The 18,733-nt window shown below is 50.2% G+C and overlaps 1 protein-coding gene across 3 annotated transcripts in view; it reads left to right on the forward strand.

The window, feature by feature from the left end:
• The window catches only part of SNTB2 (syntrophin beta 2), a 53,907-nt gene extending 37,680 nt beyond the window's left edge, over positions 1-16,227 (forward strand). Inside the window, exons 5-7 of one of the 3 annotated variants that reach the window (XM_030581304.1) lie at positions 3,563-3,759; positions 9,457-9,641; positions 10,283-16,227. In XM_030581304.1, coding sequence (XP_030437164.1) covers positions 3,563-3,759; positions 9,457-9,641; positions 10,283-10,375 — 475 coding nt within the window. In that variant the 3' untranslated portion in view covers positions 10,376-16,227. Of the gene's footprint in view, positions 1-3,562; positions 3,760-6,063; positions 6,156-9,456; positions 9,642-10,282 lie in introns of those variants that run through there. The other 2 variants (XM_030581306.1, XM_030581305.1) reach the window with 2 other exon arrangements.
• The last annotated feature ends 2,506 nt before the right edge of the window (positions 16,228-18,733 follow it).

Genomic DNA, 18,733 nt, shown 5'->3' on the forward strand with positions numbered 1-18,733 from the left:
CCTGCCCCATAGAGTGAAAGCCTTTCCCGCTTAGCGCTTTTCACCCACCAGGCGCCAAGTACTTTGTAAAGCTGCAGTTTTCCAGGGGAGATTGAGGCACAGAGTTGGGACATGACTTCCCCAGTGTCATACAGTGAGTCTGACTGCTGGGATCAGACTTCTGGCCTCTGCCCAGTTTTCAGTCTGCTAAACCACAGCTGCCTCAGTCCACAGCTCTAGCCAGAGCATTGCTGGAATAACCTGGCTTGGGTCCTTTCTTGTTTTGCTGCTTGATAGTCCTCTCAGCAGCTCCTTACCTGGCTGCTGGGAGTAGGGTTGCCAACTGTCTAAGCACACAAACCCACACACCCTTGCCCTGCGGCCCCGCCCTTCTCACTCCAGCCCTTCTCCCTCTGTTGCTTGCTCTCCCCTGCCCTCACTCAATTTCACTGGGCTGAGGCAGAGGGGGATGGTGTGGGCTCTGGGCTGGGCTGAGAGGTTCAGAGTATGGGAGGGGGCTCCAGGCTGAGCCTGGGGCAGGGAATTGGGGGTGCAGGAGCTGCAGAGTTGGTGCTTGAGGCATGGGCAGCACACGGACACACACACCGCGGCCTCAAGAACATGCCGGACACTTCTGGGAGTGGTGCGGGGCCAGGACAGGCAGAGAGCCTGCCTTAGCCCCTCTGTGCTGCCAGACTTTTAGTGGCTTAAAATCTCCCACTTTGGCTTCAGTAGGCTCTGGGAGATGGAGCCTGATTCCAGGAGACTCCCAGTGAAACCGGGAGGGTTGGCAACAGTAGCTGGGGCATGGGAGCCCTGTTTGTTTCTGTGCTGAGCCTGAGATGAGAGTGCCAGTGCACACTCATCACTGCTGGTGGGCCAGGGCCCTAGGATGTGAGCACTGAAATACTGGCCCAGTCACTTCCCTAGCTGTAGTATCAGTCAGTCGGCCACCCTGCTGCAAGCATTGGGCTGCTTTTCCTTTTGATTGCAACCTGGAACTTGTTTCCATTGCAGTGGCAGGATTTCCTTAGTGTAGGATGACTTCCGCCTGGTCAAACCCCACTGCTCTGGCAGGGCTCCCACCTGCAGAGTAAATGTCAGATTTGGATCCCCATTCCAAGGGTGATGGGTGGCGCTTGTGATTGGCCAGCGACAGCTGCGGGAGTGCTCATCAGAGCAGCCGAGGCAGCCCTCCCACAAACATTGCTCGGCGGCAGGACTGCTAGTAGCTATTACCCCTCTGGCAAATCAGCAGAGACTAGGCTGCTTTTCCTGGTAGCAAGTGGGAGAGTCAGGGGAGGGCTAGCTGTGCTCAGGCCATCCCTCTCTCAGCCACCATTGGCTAGTGACTTTGAGTTTTGGCTCCTATTCGCTCACACAGCAATGCAGGCCTCTGATAAAACACCTGGTAAAAGGCCACTTTCTTCCAGTTGCTCTTGTTGGGCCCATAACTCTGATTCTTAATGTGGCCAGCAGCCCAGAGTAACCCTGTAATAAGCCAGTGTGTGTGGCCTAGCCCTCCCAGGAGCTGTAAGCCACAAGGCACTGGGCATTGCTGGGGGAAAGGGATCGCAAACTCCCAGGCATTCTGCAAGATGGTGACATTTTTCGTAAATGACACGAAATGCTCGCGCTGAAGGATGAGACAGACTTAGCAGTAGGCACTCAACACTAATACAGAGCTGCAAACATTCCAGCCCCTGAGGAGTGTGCTTACAGCATAAGAGCCTTTTTGTAAACTAATGCACTCCTGCTTTGAGCACTGAGAGAATGTCCCTGCCTCTCCCAGCCCTGCCACGGCGTTCATTCCAGTCCACACAGAACCTAGCCCTGTGGCCCTAGCACAGACCAAGAGGCAAAGGTGACCACCATGAAGCTCTGGCTACTAGAATACCATGAATAGCCAATGCTCACCTGGAAATCAGGCTGACCAGTGTTGGTATCCCTGGGAGGCGCTGGTGAGCTAAGGACTGTGAAACCAGTCTTGGCTGCCTGGCAGCATCTGCAGAAAGCATGTGCTCCTGCTGGAGTCCATACCAAACTTTCTCCTTCTCTGTGGTGACTTAGGTGGTGTTATTGCCCTGCTAACTCCTTCCATGATGATCTATGGGGCATGGTGCATGTGTGTTCTCCTCCCAGGCCCACTCTTGCTGCCTGTCCTGCAAGTGAAAGGGAGCAGAGCATGGTGTGCTGACAAGCCTGTATTTCAGACAGCCATTACAGCCTCCAAAACAAGAGTGTTTTGTTGTTGTTGGGGCAGGGAACGCAGCTGCTATGATCAGAGCGGGGGTCCCCTGACATAGGAGGGGCTGCAGGCGCTCAGCATGGTGAGATGTCTGCATGCATCTTGTGTTGGGCTGCTTGAGTGCTGGGAGGGGGCTCTTGGCTACTTACCTTTTCATTTCTAGCCCTGTCTCCCTGAGAGGAGTCCTAGCTTTGCTGCTTTGCTAGCAGCCTGAGTCCAGCCTTGCTGGGAGCTGGAGGGGCTGTCATGCTGCCAGAGGAAAGGTTTGGCCTGCCTGAGCAGACTCCGTGGGGCCTTGGTGTCATGTTCGCATCCATTGCTCAAGCCTCCCTGTGGCGCTCATAGGGGCGTGTGCAGGTCCTGCCGCTGGATCAGTTCATGTTCCCTGCCAAGCCTTCAGCAGCCAGGACCATCGGAGGGAAACATTCCTCTAGCCTGAGCATTTCTATAACATCTGGCTTGAGGCCTCCTGGAACAGGCTGATCCCTGCCTGGCATCTGCAGACTCTGGGCGTCTTGCCCATTGTGTCATGTGGCTGCTCAGAATGTCACCTGCCACCTCCACAGGGCTGGGCTCCAGCTGTCTGGTTCCAGGCAGCCCTTGGTTGCACCAGCTGAGAGGACGGAGGGGAGCTAGCTGCACCTCTCTAGTGCATCTGCCCAGAGAACCCGCAGCCCTTCGCACTAAGGAGTGTGCCTTTGCCAGCCTGCTACCCATGTAAGGAGAGAGCAGTTTAACTAGTGTTAATTGTGTTACTGCCCATCTCCCCAGGGCACTGCCTCACATGTGTCTAATGCTCGCTCAGCCTGTGAGCAATGTCTGCCTAGTCTGCTCTGACCTTCTCCATCACTGCCTGGCTGCTGCTCTGGTGGACGGACTTCTGAGGCGCCCTGGGTCCACTGACAGAGAGGAGGCTGTGTGTGATGGGAGGTGGCGGCAGATCAAGCTGGGAGTGGTTGGTCTGGTTGGTGCTAGGTTTTCCCCACGTGACACATGACTGGGTGTTGGATGTGTGCACTGGGGAAAGGTGAGTGTTGTCGCCCATGCATGTGGCTTCCCCAGGTCACTGTCCAGAAGCAAGTTGGCTCAAACAGTGGCTTACGAGCAGCATAAGTCACAGCTCAGCCACTCGCCAGCCAATAAATCTGAATGAATGAACAAAAGCAGCATTCTCCCAGGGAGACCTCCCCCCTCCTGGCCCCGTGATAGAGGTTTGTTAATGAACTACAGCTTGCTCCTCCCCCATGTTGGGAAGCAGCAGTGTCCTGGAACGATGTCTCCCTGGCCACTGTGCAGTCACACTGATTTCCCTCTTCTCTCCCATGTGATCTGCAGGCTGGTTCACTCTGGCTCCGGGCGCAGATCACCTTCTCCGGGATCCGAGCTCACCTTTGCAACGAGGACAGGATCTCGCCAGGGCATTGAAATGCACGTTTTCAGGGTGGAGACGCATCGGGACCTCTCCTCCTGGACCAGGATGCTAGTTCAGGGCTGCCACACTGCTGCGGAGCTGATAAAGGAGGTGTCCGTAGGTACGCTGGGGGGCAGTAACTATCTGCAGCCCCACTGCTCCTTCCTGAGTTGCTCAACTGCCAAGCAATCAGTTGATCACCTACTCTCTGGGACTGGGTCTCAGCAGCTCTCCCTAACTGAGCAGAGCCAGGCCTGTGAGGGCTTGGATGCGGGGCTGCTTAGCTTTTACAAACACGAGAGAGTTGTGGGACATGGTTTGGAATTAAGACTCATGAGGGACACAAGAAAAGTAAGTGTGGGAAACTTAACACTAAGGCGCCCAGTCTGTTCAGGCTAAACTGCATAGCCTGGAGTCTCGGCTCAGTGACTGCGCTTCTGGAGGTCATGGTGGGGCCATGTGGACTGCTCAGAGCTCTGCCTCTTGGATGAGGGGTATCCTCTGCTATAACCGAGGTACTCTTGCTAGTCTGTAACGGAGCCCAGGTACAGTTGGAGTGAATGCCTTGCCCTTCTCTACCTCTTGACATGGGAAGATCTGAATGCTTTCATGTGCTCAGAGGTGGCCGGTGTCCCAGAGGTGATGGTAGTGATAGTGCAGTGAAACTGGAAGGCTGATTACAGTTCACGCCTAACTGGTTGGTAGAGCAGCCTAATCAAAAGGAAGCCAATTATCTCTCAGCCCCAGGTGGTGCACAACATATCTTCATTGCCTCGGCACTGCCAAGTGTGTGCTGGTTTCTTGAGTTATGTGGAATGTGTGGCTCTCTTGGTAGGCAGACAATCCTGAGTGGAAAGTTTTATCCATCTGGACTCTGGCCATTGGTCCATCTCCCCAGTGTAAGGACAGCATCACTAATATCCGGAGGTGCTGTGACCACAGTGTGATTGGCAGAATCTGTGATTCTGAGACATCCTTCTGGCATGCAGCTGGAGCTGAGTGCTGGGAAAGCCAGCTTTGTTCCTGCATTCTGAACATGTGAGGCTGCCTGTACATTTGAGAACAGAGAGGAGCTGGGCAGTACGTCCCTGGGCATGGAAATCATTTCAGCCAGTGGGGGTGTGAAGTGACCCCTGTGCACTTAGAAAACCTAGTCTCAGCCTTGCTAGCTGGAGTCTTCCAGCTTGGGGGCGGGAGAGGGCTCAATAGCAGAGAAATAGAAACAGCCAAAAATGAAGTTCTAGGCCAGGGGTAGGCAACCTATGGCATGCGTGCCAAAAGTGGCATGTAAGCTGATTTTCAGTGGCACTCACACTGCCCGGGTCTTGGCCATGGATCCGGGGGGCTCTACATTTTAATTTAATTTTAAATGAAGCTTCTTAAACATTTTAAAAACCTTGTTTACTTTACATACAACAATAGTTTAGTTATATATTATAGACTTCTGAAAACATTAAAATGTATGACTGGCACGCGAAACCTTAAAATACAGTGAATAAATGAAGACTCGGCACAACACTTCTGAAAGGTTGCCGACCTCTGTTCTAGGCTGAGAGGTTTGGGTCAGTCTGTTACCTATGGCTTAAAAGCTCCCTCTAGTGTTCAGAAGAGAATAGAACCCATTCTACAAGTCCTTCCACCTTTTGAAGGCTCTAATTGTTATTTCTGACAATCATCTTACTGGGAAAAGCTAATGTGAGGTGGCAGACCAGCTTCCATCCTGCTGCAATGGCAGCTTAATTGCTGCAAGGAGAATATTGGCTTGGGAGCCAGCACCTTCCACAAGCACTACTATAGCCCTCTGCATGATGGTCCTGCGAGTTTTGTGTGAAGGGCCCTTCAGCCAGTTCTTTCCATCAGGAGTCCTCTTCCCTAAAGGCTATACTCTCGTGCAGTCTGCCTGCTCCCCACCATGCCTTGTCCTTCAGCATCTGTAATGACAGCTGTCTTGTTGGCAGTAGGTGCTCAGTGATGTATCAGGCACCCCAGAGCCCTGTATGGTGCCAGTTGAGGTCATAAAATTGCTGCCACAAGCGGAAAGATTCCAGATGCCACTAGGCATCAAAAACAGAGCATCTGAAAGATAGGCTGTGCGCTAGGGAAAGCTGCTCTCGTTGGGACGGTGCAGAAGTGACGGGCTGCTTTTGAGGTTAGGCTAAGGAGCAGTTAATAGTCTTGTGTTGGTTGCATGATATACACTCCTTCAAACAAAACCCAAGAATGTGCTGCTGATTGGTTTGGCAATAGAAATCTGGCTGGTGAAAACTAAGGCTAGACATGGCAGCAAAGGGAAGACTTGGTGGGAGAGCAGGCTTGGCTGGCCTTGTAGTATTTCACAGATGAACCAGAAACACCTGAGTGATGTCACACATTTCAGACTCTTCTCCCCCCTCATACACACACCCTGCCTTGTCCTCTGTTACAGACAAATGCAAGTCCCCTGATACTGCACACAACTGCTTGAAGTCTTTCAAAAACAGGACCTGATGCATGACTGCTGACAGGGAGTGGCTCTCCGTGAGTGAACAAGTTCCACAGCCTTAGATGTGACAGGCAATCTAGGCACAAAGTAAAAATCTAGGGAGGAGTGATGGACTTGTCCCTTTTTGGCTGCTTTCTAATCTGTTAAAGGCCTTGAGGGTGGGGGCGGGAATTGAATCTACTTTGTTTTTCTCCATTGGAAATTCAAGTCTTACCTACCCTGGTTTCCTGGGAGACTTGGAATGTCTGGAGAACTGGTAGGATTGATATGCCATGCAAGTAAACTTTGGTTGAGGTGGGAATAGATTTTTATTGAAACTGTTGCACAGTTTTATTAACTCAAAGGCCTAAAAATAGTCGGGAGAAAAGCATTTTGTGAAGATTCAGGTCCTGCTCTGACATAAGGCCTGAAAAAGGTTCACATTCTATCCTGAGTCCTCCAGGAAAAATTGAATAGCCACGATTGCATGACAAACAGTAAGTCAAGTAGAAAAACTTTTAAAAATGCTTTCAGGTCATCTTTATACATCCCAAACCTAAATGTTGTCCTTCTCAGGTTCCCCTTGATAGGAGAGTCCAGAACAGACTAATCGTCTCTCTGATCCCTGATCATTACTGTGAGATCTTTGTCCACAGTGAGCAGAGAAACCCCAGAGAGCTTTCTTTTCATCTTTAAGTATTGGATGAGATGGGTTTCGGAAAGAGACTGGAGAGCGGAAGGCAGGCCTATACTGACAGGCTAAGCCACCGCCCTGTGCATTCTTGGTGAGTTAGTTCATCCTGTGTTCCCCGCCCCTCTCGCTGCCAAGCTGTGAAGACACAAACTGAGCAATCGTGCTCTTCCTGGGCGCAGATCCTGTGTCATGCTGGTGCCTCAAGGATGTTCCAGGTTGAGCTGCCCCCATGCTGTCCTGGGACACAGCCAGAGTGGCTCTGACAGATCCCAGGATCCAGCAGGATATTAGTCATCCTGTACCCGTCTAGTTACATGATTGAAATCCCAGGCTTTCTGCTTTTCTGAGATGCTTCCTCTGCTAGTGTCCTCACCATCATGCTGCTGCTTTGGCTTTCCTGAGGTATTTCTTCCCTCGGCGACATCTGCCAGTCTCTACTCCTTGGTTCTAGCTGTAGCAGGTGACAGCATCCCTGTCCCAGAGATGTCTGCTCTGAACCCCGCACGATCCCCAGTCTCTTCCCTTTTTCTGTGCAGTGGTTCCATTTGTGTGCTCTCTGGGCTGTCAACAGCATGGTGAATTTCCTGGCTTCACAAAGGGCACTGCCAGTCTCATCCAAGAGCCAGGAAACACCCCGGTGTCCCTTCCTTATTCTTTTATATGCTAGGTACACAAGGGCATGGACTCAAATAATACTCCTGTGTGAATTCACAGAGCAGCAGATGTGTCCCTTGCAATTCCGTGGGCAGCCTGATTTCACTCTGGCCTAGTCTGTAGCATTAATGATACTAGCATGGAAATGCTTCATCTTCACTACACACATCCAGGTCAGTTTGGTCACTCTCCTGCACCCATCCAGGGGCGAGTAGACCCCTTCTCTGCCCTTGTGCTCACAGTGAGCACAGAAGGAGCACTCAAGGATAAGGCCATTGCGGAGAAACTAAATGAATTCTTTGCATCAGTCGTCTTGGCTGAGGATGTGAGGAGCTTCCCAAACCTGAGCCATTCTTTTTAGGTGACAGATCTGAGGAACTGTCCCAGATTGAGGTGTCATTAGAGGAGGTTTTGGAACAAATTGATCAATTAAACAGTAATAAGTCACCAGGACAAGACGGTATTCACCCAAGAGTTCTGAAATAGCTCAGATGTGAAATTGTAGAACTAACTGTAGTTGGTAACCTATCATTTCAATCAGCTTCTGTATCAAATGACTGAAGGATAGCTAATGTGATGCCAATTTTTAAAAAGGGCTGCCGGGGTCACCTCTGGAATTACAGGCCAGTAACTCTGACTTCAGTACCAGGCAGACTGGTTGAAACTATAGTAAAGAACAATTGTCAGACACATAGATTATCATAATTTGTTGGAAGAGTCAACATGTTTTTTGTAAAGGGAAATCATGCCTTGCTTATCTACTAGAATTCTTTGAGGGGGTCAACAAGCGTGCGGACAAAGGAGATCTGTACTGGGACCAGTCCTATTCAACGTGTTCATAAACGATCTGGAAAAAGGGGTGAACAGTCAGGTGGCAAAATGTGCAGATGTTACAAAGCTACTCACGATAGTTAAGTCTCAGGCAGATTCTGAAGTGCTACAAAAGGATCTGTCAAAACTAGATGACTGGGCAACAAAATGGCAAATGAAATTCAATGTTGATAAATGCAAAGTAATGCACATTGGAACACATGATCCCAACTGTACATATAAAACGATGGGGTCTAAATCAGCTGTTACCACTCGAGACCGAGATCTTGGAGTCATTGTGGTTAGTTCTCTGAAATCATCCACTCAATGTGCAGCAACAGTCAAAAAAGCAAACAGAATGTTGGGAATCATTAAGAAAGGGATAGATAATAAGACAGAAAAGATCATATTTCCTATACTTAATCCATGGTACGTCCACATCTTGAATGCTGCTTGCAGATGTGGTTGCCACATCTCAGAAAAGATGTATTGGAATTGGAAAAAGTTCAGAAAAGAGCAACAAAAATGATTAGGGGTATGGAACAGCTGCCATGTGAGGAGAGATTACTAAGACTGGGACTTTTCAGCTTGGAAAAAAGGCAGCTAAGGGGGGATATGATAGAGGTCTATAAAATCATGACTGGTGTGGAAAAAGTAGATAAGGAAGTGTCATTTACTCTTCCTCATAACACAAGAACTAGGGGTCACCAAATGAAATTAATAGGCAGCAGGTTTAAAACAAAAGGAAGTATTTTTTCACACAACGTACAGTCAGCCTGTGGAACGCCTTGTCAGAGGATGTTGTGAAGGCCAAGACTATAATGGTTCAAAACAGAACTAGATAAATTCCTGGAGGTTAGGTCCATCAATGGCTATTAGCCAGGAGGAGAAGGGATGGTGTCCCTAGCCTCTGTTCGCCAGAAGCTGGGAATGGACAACAGGGGATGGATCACTTGATGATTCCCTGTTCTGTTCATTCCCTTTGGGGCACCTGCCATTGGCCACTGTTGGAAGACAGGATACTGGGCTTGGTGGACATTTGGTCTGACCCAGTCTGGCCGTTCTTATATTCTTAATGTTGGGACACAGGGTCCAGTGCAGCGGTTGCAGGCTCTGTCTTTGCAGTGGCGGGGGGGGCTAGGGGGCATGCTCTCTGAGCTGGCTGGCTGCTTCTGAGGTTCTATGCTGTTTCTGTGCAGGCTGCACTTTGAATGGTCAGGAGGTGAAGCTCACAGTCCATTATGAAAATGGATTCACTCTCTCCAGGGAGGAGGCAGGCTCCAGTCGCACCCTGTTCCTCTACCCCTTTGAGAAGCTTAGAGTGTCTGCAGATGATGGCATCAGGAACCTCTACTTGGATTTTGGTGGCCCTGAGGGGGAGCTGGTGAGAATGGGGCTGGGGATGTGCCGTGATGTGTATTTTGTGGAGTGGGAAGGATTTGGGCTTGTCTGTTGTCAAACTACTGTGTGACTTGAGTTAATTTCAGGTGCTCAAAGTCTGTCTCTCCCATCCCACCCCCTGTGGCCCTCGCCTGCCCTGGGAGATTCCACTCTCACAAGCTGGGTACCATTGGGCCAAAGGATCCCTGTCTGCTTAGACATACCAGGAGAGCCAGTCCTTCCCACACCATGCTGGTGGCTGATCCCTAATCATTACCGTGCAGACACCTCACACTCAGATCCCAAGGGGCAGGTGGATTGAGAGTCTGTTGCTTGTTGAAGCCAGACTGAGCAGTGTGGCCTCATGGTGATTACAGGCCCTCGGTGCTTTGGGCCTAGCTTTTCCATCACCTTTGGAATTGGGGGTGTGGGATTGGCGGTTCCCAGGGGGAAAGCCCAGGTCAAGATCTGCTCTTCCCTGCTGTGTGAGAAGCTCTTTGTAACCATTGGGCTCTGTGGTTGAGTGGGAGCTGAAAACACTGTCTTGGGGTGATTTGTTTGCAATCTGTACACTGACACTTCTGCTCCAAGTAGAGCCCTGTGCTTTGTGTGGGACTGACAGCATCTCTTGTGCTTTCTCTCCAGACTCTGGACCTGCACTCCTGTCCGAAACCCATTGTTTTTATGTTGCACACTTTCTTGTCAGCCAAAGTCACCCGTATGGGACTGCTTGTGTAAGAGGTGAAGGGTTCCAACAGCCCTGAACAACACATCTACTGTCCCAGCAGCAAAAAAGCACAAAAGACCCTAGTTTGTGGTGTCCTCCTGCAGTACCAGTGCCTTGACAAAGACTGACTCATGCCAGAACCATGATGGTGTGGAAGGAAGCTCCTGCCCTCCTCAAAGCCATAGCCAGAAACTCCAGCCTCTCCACAATTCCCTGGAATAACTGTGCCACATGCCTAGAAAATGCTGAGGCCAGGCTGCTGCTGGTAGCACAATAGTTTCCAGCCCCTTCCTGGCTGCTGGCAATTTGAGACTCTTCTTCCTGACACTCCTGGGATTCGATTGTCACCCTGAAGACTCAGCGTCAAGCCGAGCATCCGTCACTCATCTGTTGCAAGAAGAGCCATTGGCATGGGACTGTGAGGGGGGAGGTTAGGGTCGGAACTAGAACCAGTCCATATGACGCCATTTTTATTGCTTACCAAATGTGCCTTTGGTGTAAGGTGGGTTGGTGCTTTACTGGAGATGGAGATGAGGAGACTGGGAGTTCAGTGCTGGTCGCTCTGGAAGTGTGTTCCATGAGCCCCCGCCCTCAGCTTGTTCCAAGCTGACCCAGCTCCCTCTGTTGCCACAAAGCCACTTTCCCAGGGATCCTTGGTAAGGAAGAGGCCTGTCCTTCTCACTAGCCAGTGGGTTTAGATCCCCCTTGCTGAGTGGGATGGATAGGGAGATTTCAGTCACTTTTCTGACTTGCTTTGGGCACCTGGAAACATCCTAAATACAGAGCACTTGGTGCTTTTCGCTGATGCTTCTTATCGAGGCCCCCGATGGTCAAATGTGACAGGACAGATGCCACATGGCTGGATCAGAGGCACAGAAGGGCCAGCTGGTTGCGTGTTCTGAGATGAGCTGGAATGTGTAAAGCAGCTGATGCCCATATAGTGATGCGCACAGCCTCTGGGCCTGGCAACTTCCTCCTGAGACACTAGCAGCACCCTCTCCTTTCCTAGTGCTGGGCTGCCTGCTTCCCTCCACCTGTGCCAAGCCCATGTGCCCAGGTGTGTGTGCTGCAGAGAGATGGGTGACGGGGGCCTGTGAATGACTTTGAAATACCTGGGCGACAAGGTGGGGAAGATGGTATATTTTATTGGACCTACTTCTGTCGCTGAGAGGGACCAGCTTTCAAGCCATGCAGAGCTGTGTGCATGCTTGCAATGCTTGTTGGCACAGCCTGTCCCATTCCTAAAGAAAGTCTTCTGAAGCATCTGCAGGGCCGAGGGGAGGCAGCTTATCCACCAGAGGCAGGGAAATTGCAGTGCTTCCTTCACTCTGGTGGCAGAATTTGAACACAGGGCTTTTGGAAGCCCCCTCCCAGCACATCACTGACCTCTTCCCAAAAGGACTCAAGCCACCTGGCAATGCAGCCTGGCTCAGAACTCCGAGAAATGGATTTCACTGCATAACCCAGACCTTCAGCAGGGCCTGCACCCTCCAGCTCTCTTCCTAGATTCCTGGTCTCTCTCATGCTTTGGAAGAACTGTGCCTGGGACACCTAGAGATGGGGGACAGGGACTCCAGGAGCCCACTGCGCGCACACAGCAGGTGGCTTGGACAGTCCTTTGAGGCTCTGCTTGCTTCCTTGGAGCACCTCTAGCACCTGCTGTTGTGAGCATTTGATTCTCAGTGTAGGTTGCTCAGGATTAACTCCTGGGATTCAGCTTCACAAGTTACCAGTGTACTGAGCTTTCTGAGACTGGCTAGAGCAGTGGGACACTTACGCCATCTGCAGACCAGTACGGTAGCCCATCTCCTTAGCAGCGCAGATCAACAGCTTGATGTAACTAGACTTAAGGTGAGAGTTCACAGCACAAAGCTTTTGGAGGTGAACCTAAGAGCTTGCCGCCTCGATCCTGGCCTTCACACACCGCGAGCCTGTTCTGGGAAAGAAGCGATCCTGGAGGGCACACTTCCTTTAAGTGAGGTATGAAGCAAAGCTGATTTGCCCAGATTGTCCTGCCAGCACAGCAGCCTGCTGAAACCCTAGGGAGGAAGTGTTCTTCACAGGCCCCTCACAACCGTGTAGCCTATGCCTGATGCCTAGCAGCTCACTTCCAAACACTGTTTTAGCAATCAGCAAAGGCCAGTCAGTTGAAACGTGTTTGTTTAAACAACAAATCACACCAGGTTATAACATACTTAGAATAGTGTCCTAGCTGATTGGGGTTTATGAAGTGAATATAAGGTTAATATAAAGTGTGAGTTCCCGCACAGTACTGATTTGGATAGGTTTGTGTTCACCCAACAGACTGTTGTTTGGAAGAGTTGTCATTCCAACACAAGGCTGTTAAGCTCTTCAGTCTATTTTAGCTGCTCTAAAAGAGGATATTTTACCTCTAGTATGGTTGAGGTTTGTCCCATCAGTACGGCAAGTGCTGGAAAGCACAGAGTCTGCGTGGTGAAAAATCTACTCCAGGGACAGCAGACTAGTTCTAAGCCTCCGTTCTTAGACAACCCATAAAGAAATACTCCTAATGCCACAGGGTGATTAAGCTTTTACCATGTTGGACTATTTTCTTATCTGAATGTCTGTTTTTTTTGTTTAATTTGCAGCTTCACCACATTGGTGGCTGTAAAGCATCTGGAATACTTTTACAAGTTAGAGGCTAGGCAGTTTGGTCTCTTACCAAAAGCCACAAGTCGACTTAAATTAGAATTCTAGACAAGGTCCCGCCTTCTCCCAGGAAAACATGGCTTGCTAGGAACCAGGTTTACGAGGGTAAATGTGGGGTCCATCAGCAGGGGAATATTCACACCTGTTGTACTGGAAAGTGAGAGTAGTGTCAAGATATCACATAAAATGGGAGAGCCCCCCCCCACCCCATATTATTCCTTCGTTCTGCAAACTACCTAATAAGCTGCTATGCAAATTGTGTTGTGCCCTGACTGGTTTCAAGGGGTTAGATATCCCTGAGGATTTCAGGGAAGAACTTGTAGACTTAAGCACTTTCTCTGCTTTTTTTATTTTGCTCTGACACTTAAGGTTGAGTGGTTGCTATTTTAAGCTCTGGTGGTGGCCACTGATTGTCAGTACTGCTCGTGATCTGTACAAAACTTGCTGTCAGTGGGCTGAACTCTTCCCAAATCGCCTGTCACTAGCAAAGCTGTGGTTGAGATCGCAACTGAAATGTCAAGAATTGACGCCAAATGGAATTGCACGTGGTGGAGGTTTGGTTTAACAAGAGGTTTTCACTCATTTCAATTGGATTTGGATTTCTCTGGGAGGTGGAGGAGTGTTTAGTACTGCCTTGTCATGACCACCCACTGCAAGCTGAGCTGCCACCCCTTGTGCACGGAGTATGGTCTGCCTTCCCCTTTGCATCAGACACGGTATAGTTCATGTGCAGAAAGGCTCAGGCTGCCAGCCTGAAACTGTCTCCCAACAGATGCAGGTTCCTTCCCAGGCTTCACTGTGTTAGGAATGACATTCTGTCCTGTGTAAGCACTCACGTTTGAGCCTTTTGCCACAAAGCCTGAATTCGATCCTGACTTGCTTCACCAGTGAAGCCCCTGAGATCTCAGCCTAGTTCCCAGAGAACCTGTGTCCAAACCTGACCCATCTTCTCATTCGCGTGAGCATCAGTGTCCACTGAATGGTGGCTCAGGTCTGTTGCGGATCAGAGATTCCCCCAAGTACTTGCCAGTTTGCACTCTGCCTAGGTCTCCTCAGGGCTGTCTTTCATTCATGCCAAATATCTGCCCTGTTACAGAATGCTGCATGCCCTTTTGGAACACTGCGAGCCATCACTTACTCTGGAAGCTCAGGTCCTCTTAGCTTTTAAGGTTTTTAATGTTTTAACTTGGTATTAAAAGCCTGTTCTGCAGACTGAATTTCTGATGCTGAAGCCCCCACTGTGTCCCAACTCCTCCCCAGAAGTGTTGAGGTACCAGATTTATCTGCAGTACATACATTATGTGCCTCACCTGGCTTCGTTTGTTTCTGGTGGCAGCAGGCTCCCCTCTTCCCAGAGCCTGTGTAGAGATATGGGGAAATGTTCAGACTCCTGGGAGCTTGCCCTGTCTTTTCCCTGTAAGAAGGGAAAAGGGCCCCGGAATGTCTGCAAGAGACTCTCCTCCCGCCTCCTCCCACATCTATGCAAACCTCTGGATTTTTGAGTGAGGTGGTATGTTGAAAGCTAGAAAATGCCCCATGTGGCGCTCCAGCTCTGCAGCTGGAGAGCTGTTAGAGCATTCCATGTGGAAGATACACCACTGAGAGGCATCCCACGTTATCCTTGGAAACCAGAGAGGAGAATATTTATGCTGAGCTTATCTTTTCTATCCGGAATAAGAGCAGATAAATGTCTTAAATATGGCCCTATCAGCCTGGATGACCATATGGTGGTGCATAATTAAACTAGTGAATGGTGTTTACAAAACCTTATACAAGCTGTGTAGATTTTAAAAGCTATTGGTCCCCTCTAGTCAAGTCAATTTCTTCTACCAACTCCTCTTCAAACAGCATTTGTGGGATCAACTCTCAGAGTTAATACGCTGCAAAATCTTTGGAGATTCTTGTGCTTTCCCCAATACAACATTTCTATGCCTGTGGCTAATTCCCACAACTGAAAGCAAACGTAGCATGCAGGGCTTAATTTGTAATGAAAGAGGTGCAAGGTTTCAAGCAATTTTTGTACTTTCCTAACTGACATGCCAGGCCCAAAGGTGCCAGGTAGCTCAGCCCTGGCAGAAATTAAGCACTGCTTCCATGTAGAAACTAGGCTGTACTTTTTTTTTTTTTAAAGGAAGCCAGTAGCCTCTTCGCATTAGATATTAAGCAATAAAGAAAATGGACGTGAAACTAGTAAAAGCAAATGTTCAAGTCTTTGGCTGTGGATCCCACTCCTGGTGTGCATGTGCTTTGTGGGATCCACATGGACAGAGCATCTTGAAGCACCACGGTTGCTGTAAGGCTAAGTAACTGTTCTCTACAGCCAGCCCACCTCTGCCTTTTGCCTTTATGCTGCCAGGATTTTGCTACATGAGTTAATTCTGTTTCTGTTGCTGATCTTACAGCATCCTGGCCTGCAACACAGTACATCAAAACATTGATTGCACTTTCATGTTCTAGAATTTGGGAGAACTACAGGGCTAGTTCTACCTTGTTTTAAAAATAATTTGCAGTGACATCTCTTCTCTGCCGAATAAAATTAAAAAAATAAAATCCCATTGGCACATCAATGTTTGTGGTGCTCCATTTTCCTTTTAGCATATCTGCCTGTCTGGGATCAGCCAGTGTAGGGGATCTCACTACAGGGTATCAGTGTTAAGTTTACAATTTGGGTAAATAGAGCATTACAAGCCCCAGGTCCTAAAGACAAGAACCCTGTAGGTAGAACTGCCCCAGGTCACCTGAATAATAAATTGCACCGAACCACTACAAGTAAACTGTTTTTTAACCTGTGCAAACTCTATGCTGTTTGATATGATATAATCAAGGCACAGACTTTAACACTCCCATGAAAAAACTAAAGTAACATGCAATCAATTTTTTTTTTGTATTCTTTGTAGTTAACTGTTCATATAATTCTTCCTTTTTTGATGTTTTTAATCTCAAGCTTTTGGAACTTCCAGGTTACCAAATCCAAATAACCCGAGCGGTGAAAAGCAAGGGAGTTTGTGTGTTTTACAATCACATTAAAGCTTTATGTGTACTCTATAAATATAGATGCATAGACAACCTATTGTCCCTTGAGTTGCATGTTAACTGTATAGTATTGTACATTACAATGAAAATGTAACCTAAGGGCAAGTGTATCCTTTACACTGTAAATAACAATAAAGGCTTTTATGCTTTTAGATTTTTATATTTGGGTTTTTCTCTGTGGAACATATTTTGTCTGGGGTAGGAGATGCAGATGTAATTTTGCCGTTCAAGATGGAAATCATTGCTCCCTGTCCTCCTCTGCCACAAGCAAACAAAAAAAAACAAACCCCAAGCAGTGCAGTGGTGCAGCACCCCTGGAAGCTGGCAGCCAGGGAGACCACCTGATCCTAGAACAGGAGACTCTCTGTTTTTCCTGCCACACAGAGTTCTGTGTTGGAGGGGAGGGGGCTTGGCAGAACCCCCAGGAGAAAGTGGATCTGTGGTGGTCATGCTTTGAGATTCATGAGGCGGTTCACCCATCTGAACCATTGGCTGTCTGCAGGCTCAAAGAACTGTCCCTGCATCAGTTACATCGAGCTTTTCTTCACCCCTATGAGGGCAAGAAAGTGTGGTGTATTTAGTTTTTTTTTTGTTAAAGCTGAAATTCCCACATACCCACATGATTGGAGGAGCTGGGACCCTAGGCATTGGCCTGCAGAACCTATAACTTAAAGCAGCCCTGGATGAATGGGGCTGCAGTGATAGGCCCACAGCCCAATAAGCATCTATTTGTTGCTGTGATGTGCCAGGGGGCAAGAAATCTCACCTAGACAATGCACTATTCCAAAAAGTTTTAGGGTTTAAGAATGGAACTGCCTACCTACTCTGGAAAGGCCCGGACACCTGCCCCTTCTGCGGCGTGAGGGAGACCCTGGCGCACGTTTACTTAGAGTGCGCCAGGTTGCAGCCCCTACACCTGCTCCTCATTGCTATCCTCTTATGTTTCTGGTTGCACTTTTCCCCTCACCTCCTTCTGTACACACTCCCTATCCGTGGCCCCACAAAGTCCAGGGACCTCCTACTCAACCTCCTCCTCGCCCTGGCAAAAAAGGCCATCCACGCAACCAGGGAGGGGAGGTTGGCCGATGGAGACTCCAGTGACTGTGGGGCTTGCTTCCGCTCCATGGTCCGATCACACATCCGGGCGGAGTTCTTCTGGGCGGCGTCCACTGGCTCCCTTGACGCCTTCGAGGAGCAGTGGGCGCTGTCCGGGGTTCTCTGCTCGGTGTCCCTGTCAGGTTCCCTCCTTCTGACCCTTTGACCTCACTCCTGTCCCTGTTCTTTTATTAGTTGTCCCCCGAACTCAGTGGGTTCTGTGGCCCTGTGGTTCCTCCCCTTAGGCTGGGAGAGGATCCTTTAGCAAGCCCGCCCACTTCCCAGACACCCACTAGATACTCTGGAAAGGCTAGTGTGTACAGACAATCACATGGGACCAAGCAAGCCTCACCCACTGAAAGGTGGGGGCAGGTCTATCTATGGAAAAAGGAAAGGCACTGTGGTGTCCATTAACTCTACATGGTTATTAAAGCTCCAGGCCTGAATGTGAATGGATGTATGCATTCTAGGGGGCAAATGCCGAAGATGGGGAATAGCACGGTCCATTTGAGGGGGCTCCTGGTTCAAGGCAGATGGCAATGGGGTAACAATGCCACTTTAGAAACAGGAGTGCAAAGCCCAGGATTCTCTGTGTCAGCAAGGAGGCAGGTAACCTTCCTCACCCCCACCTCAGCCCCTACAAGGGACCTGTCAAGGAAAAACCATGGCTGAGTGACCTTGTCTCCAGAAAGCCACAGACAGGGTTGGTGCAAGCAAGTTTCGTGCCCCAGGCAAAACTTCCACGTTGCACCCCTCCACCAGCTAACCCTGCCCCCCCATGGCAGCTAACTCAGCCCCTCACCGGGGGAGCCGCCCCACAGCAGCTACCCCCCTGCACTGTGATAGCTAATCTCTCTCCCCTGCCTACCCCCCTCCCCCAGCAGCTAACCCTGCCTGGAGAGACTCCCCCCATGGAAGCTAACCCTGCCTGGGTAGCCCACCTCGGCTCCGCCTCCTCCACCGAGCATGCTGGGGCTGCTCTACTTCTCCTCCCTGCCCAGGCGTGCGGCGCTGATCGGAGGAGACTTAGAGCTGGGCCGTGTGCTCAGCGGTGAGCTGGGGCGGGGAGCTGTTCTCCTTTTCACCCCCCCCCCCGTTATTGCGGGCAACCCTCTCCTTGCGCCCCCCCAGCTCACCTCTACCTCCTTGCCTGAGGGGGCTTTTAGGCGCCTCCAACCACTAGGCGCCCTAGGCGGCTGCCTAGTTTGCCTAAATGGTTGCCCCGGCCCTGGCGACAGAGTTGCGGTAAGGTGTCCCAGGACTCGCTCGCTACTGCTCTAGACTAACACCGCTTCCCCCTGCGCTGCTCTTCTCCCGAGCAGATGCTGCCCCTAAAGTGCTGTGCAGCGGCCGAAGCTGTAACAGACCTGGAGCCAGCCCCCCCCTCCCCCCCCCAGACACAGCTGAGCCTCAGTGTCCCAGGGAAGTGGCACCTTCTCCATCCCCAGCATCCTCTGGTCCAGCCTGGACACCTTTCCGGAGGCGGCTTTAGCCAGATGCAGGTTCCTGCGCGCAGCACAGGGCTAGCGGGGGGTGCACCCGAATAGCCCCTGTTATGCAGGCGATGAGCT

This window comes from Gopherus evgoodei, chromosome 12, assembly GCF_007399415.2.
Source record: "Gopherus evgoodei ecotype Sinaloan lineage chromosome 12, rGopEvg1_v1.p, whole genome shotgun sequence".
In the NCBI taxonomy this organism is placed as follows: Eukaryota; Metazoa; Chordata; order Testudines; family Testudinidae; genus Gopherus; species Gopherus evgoodei.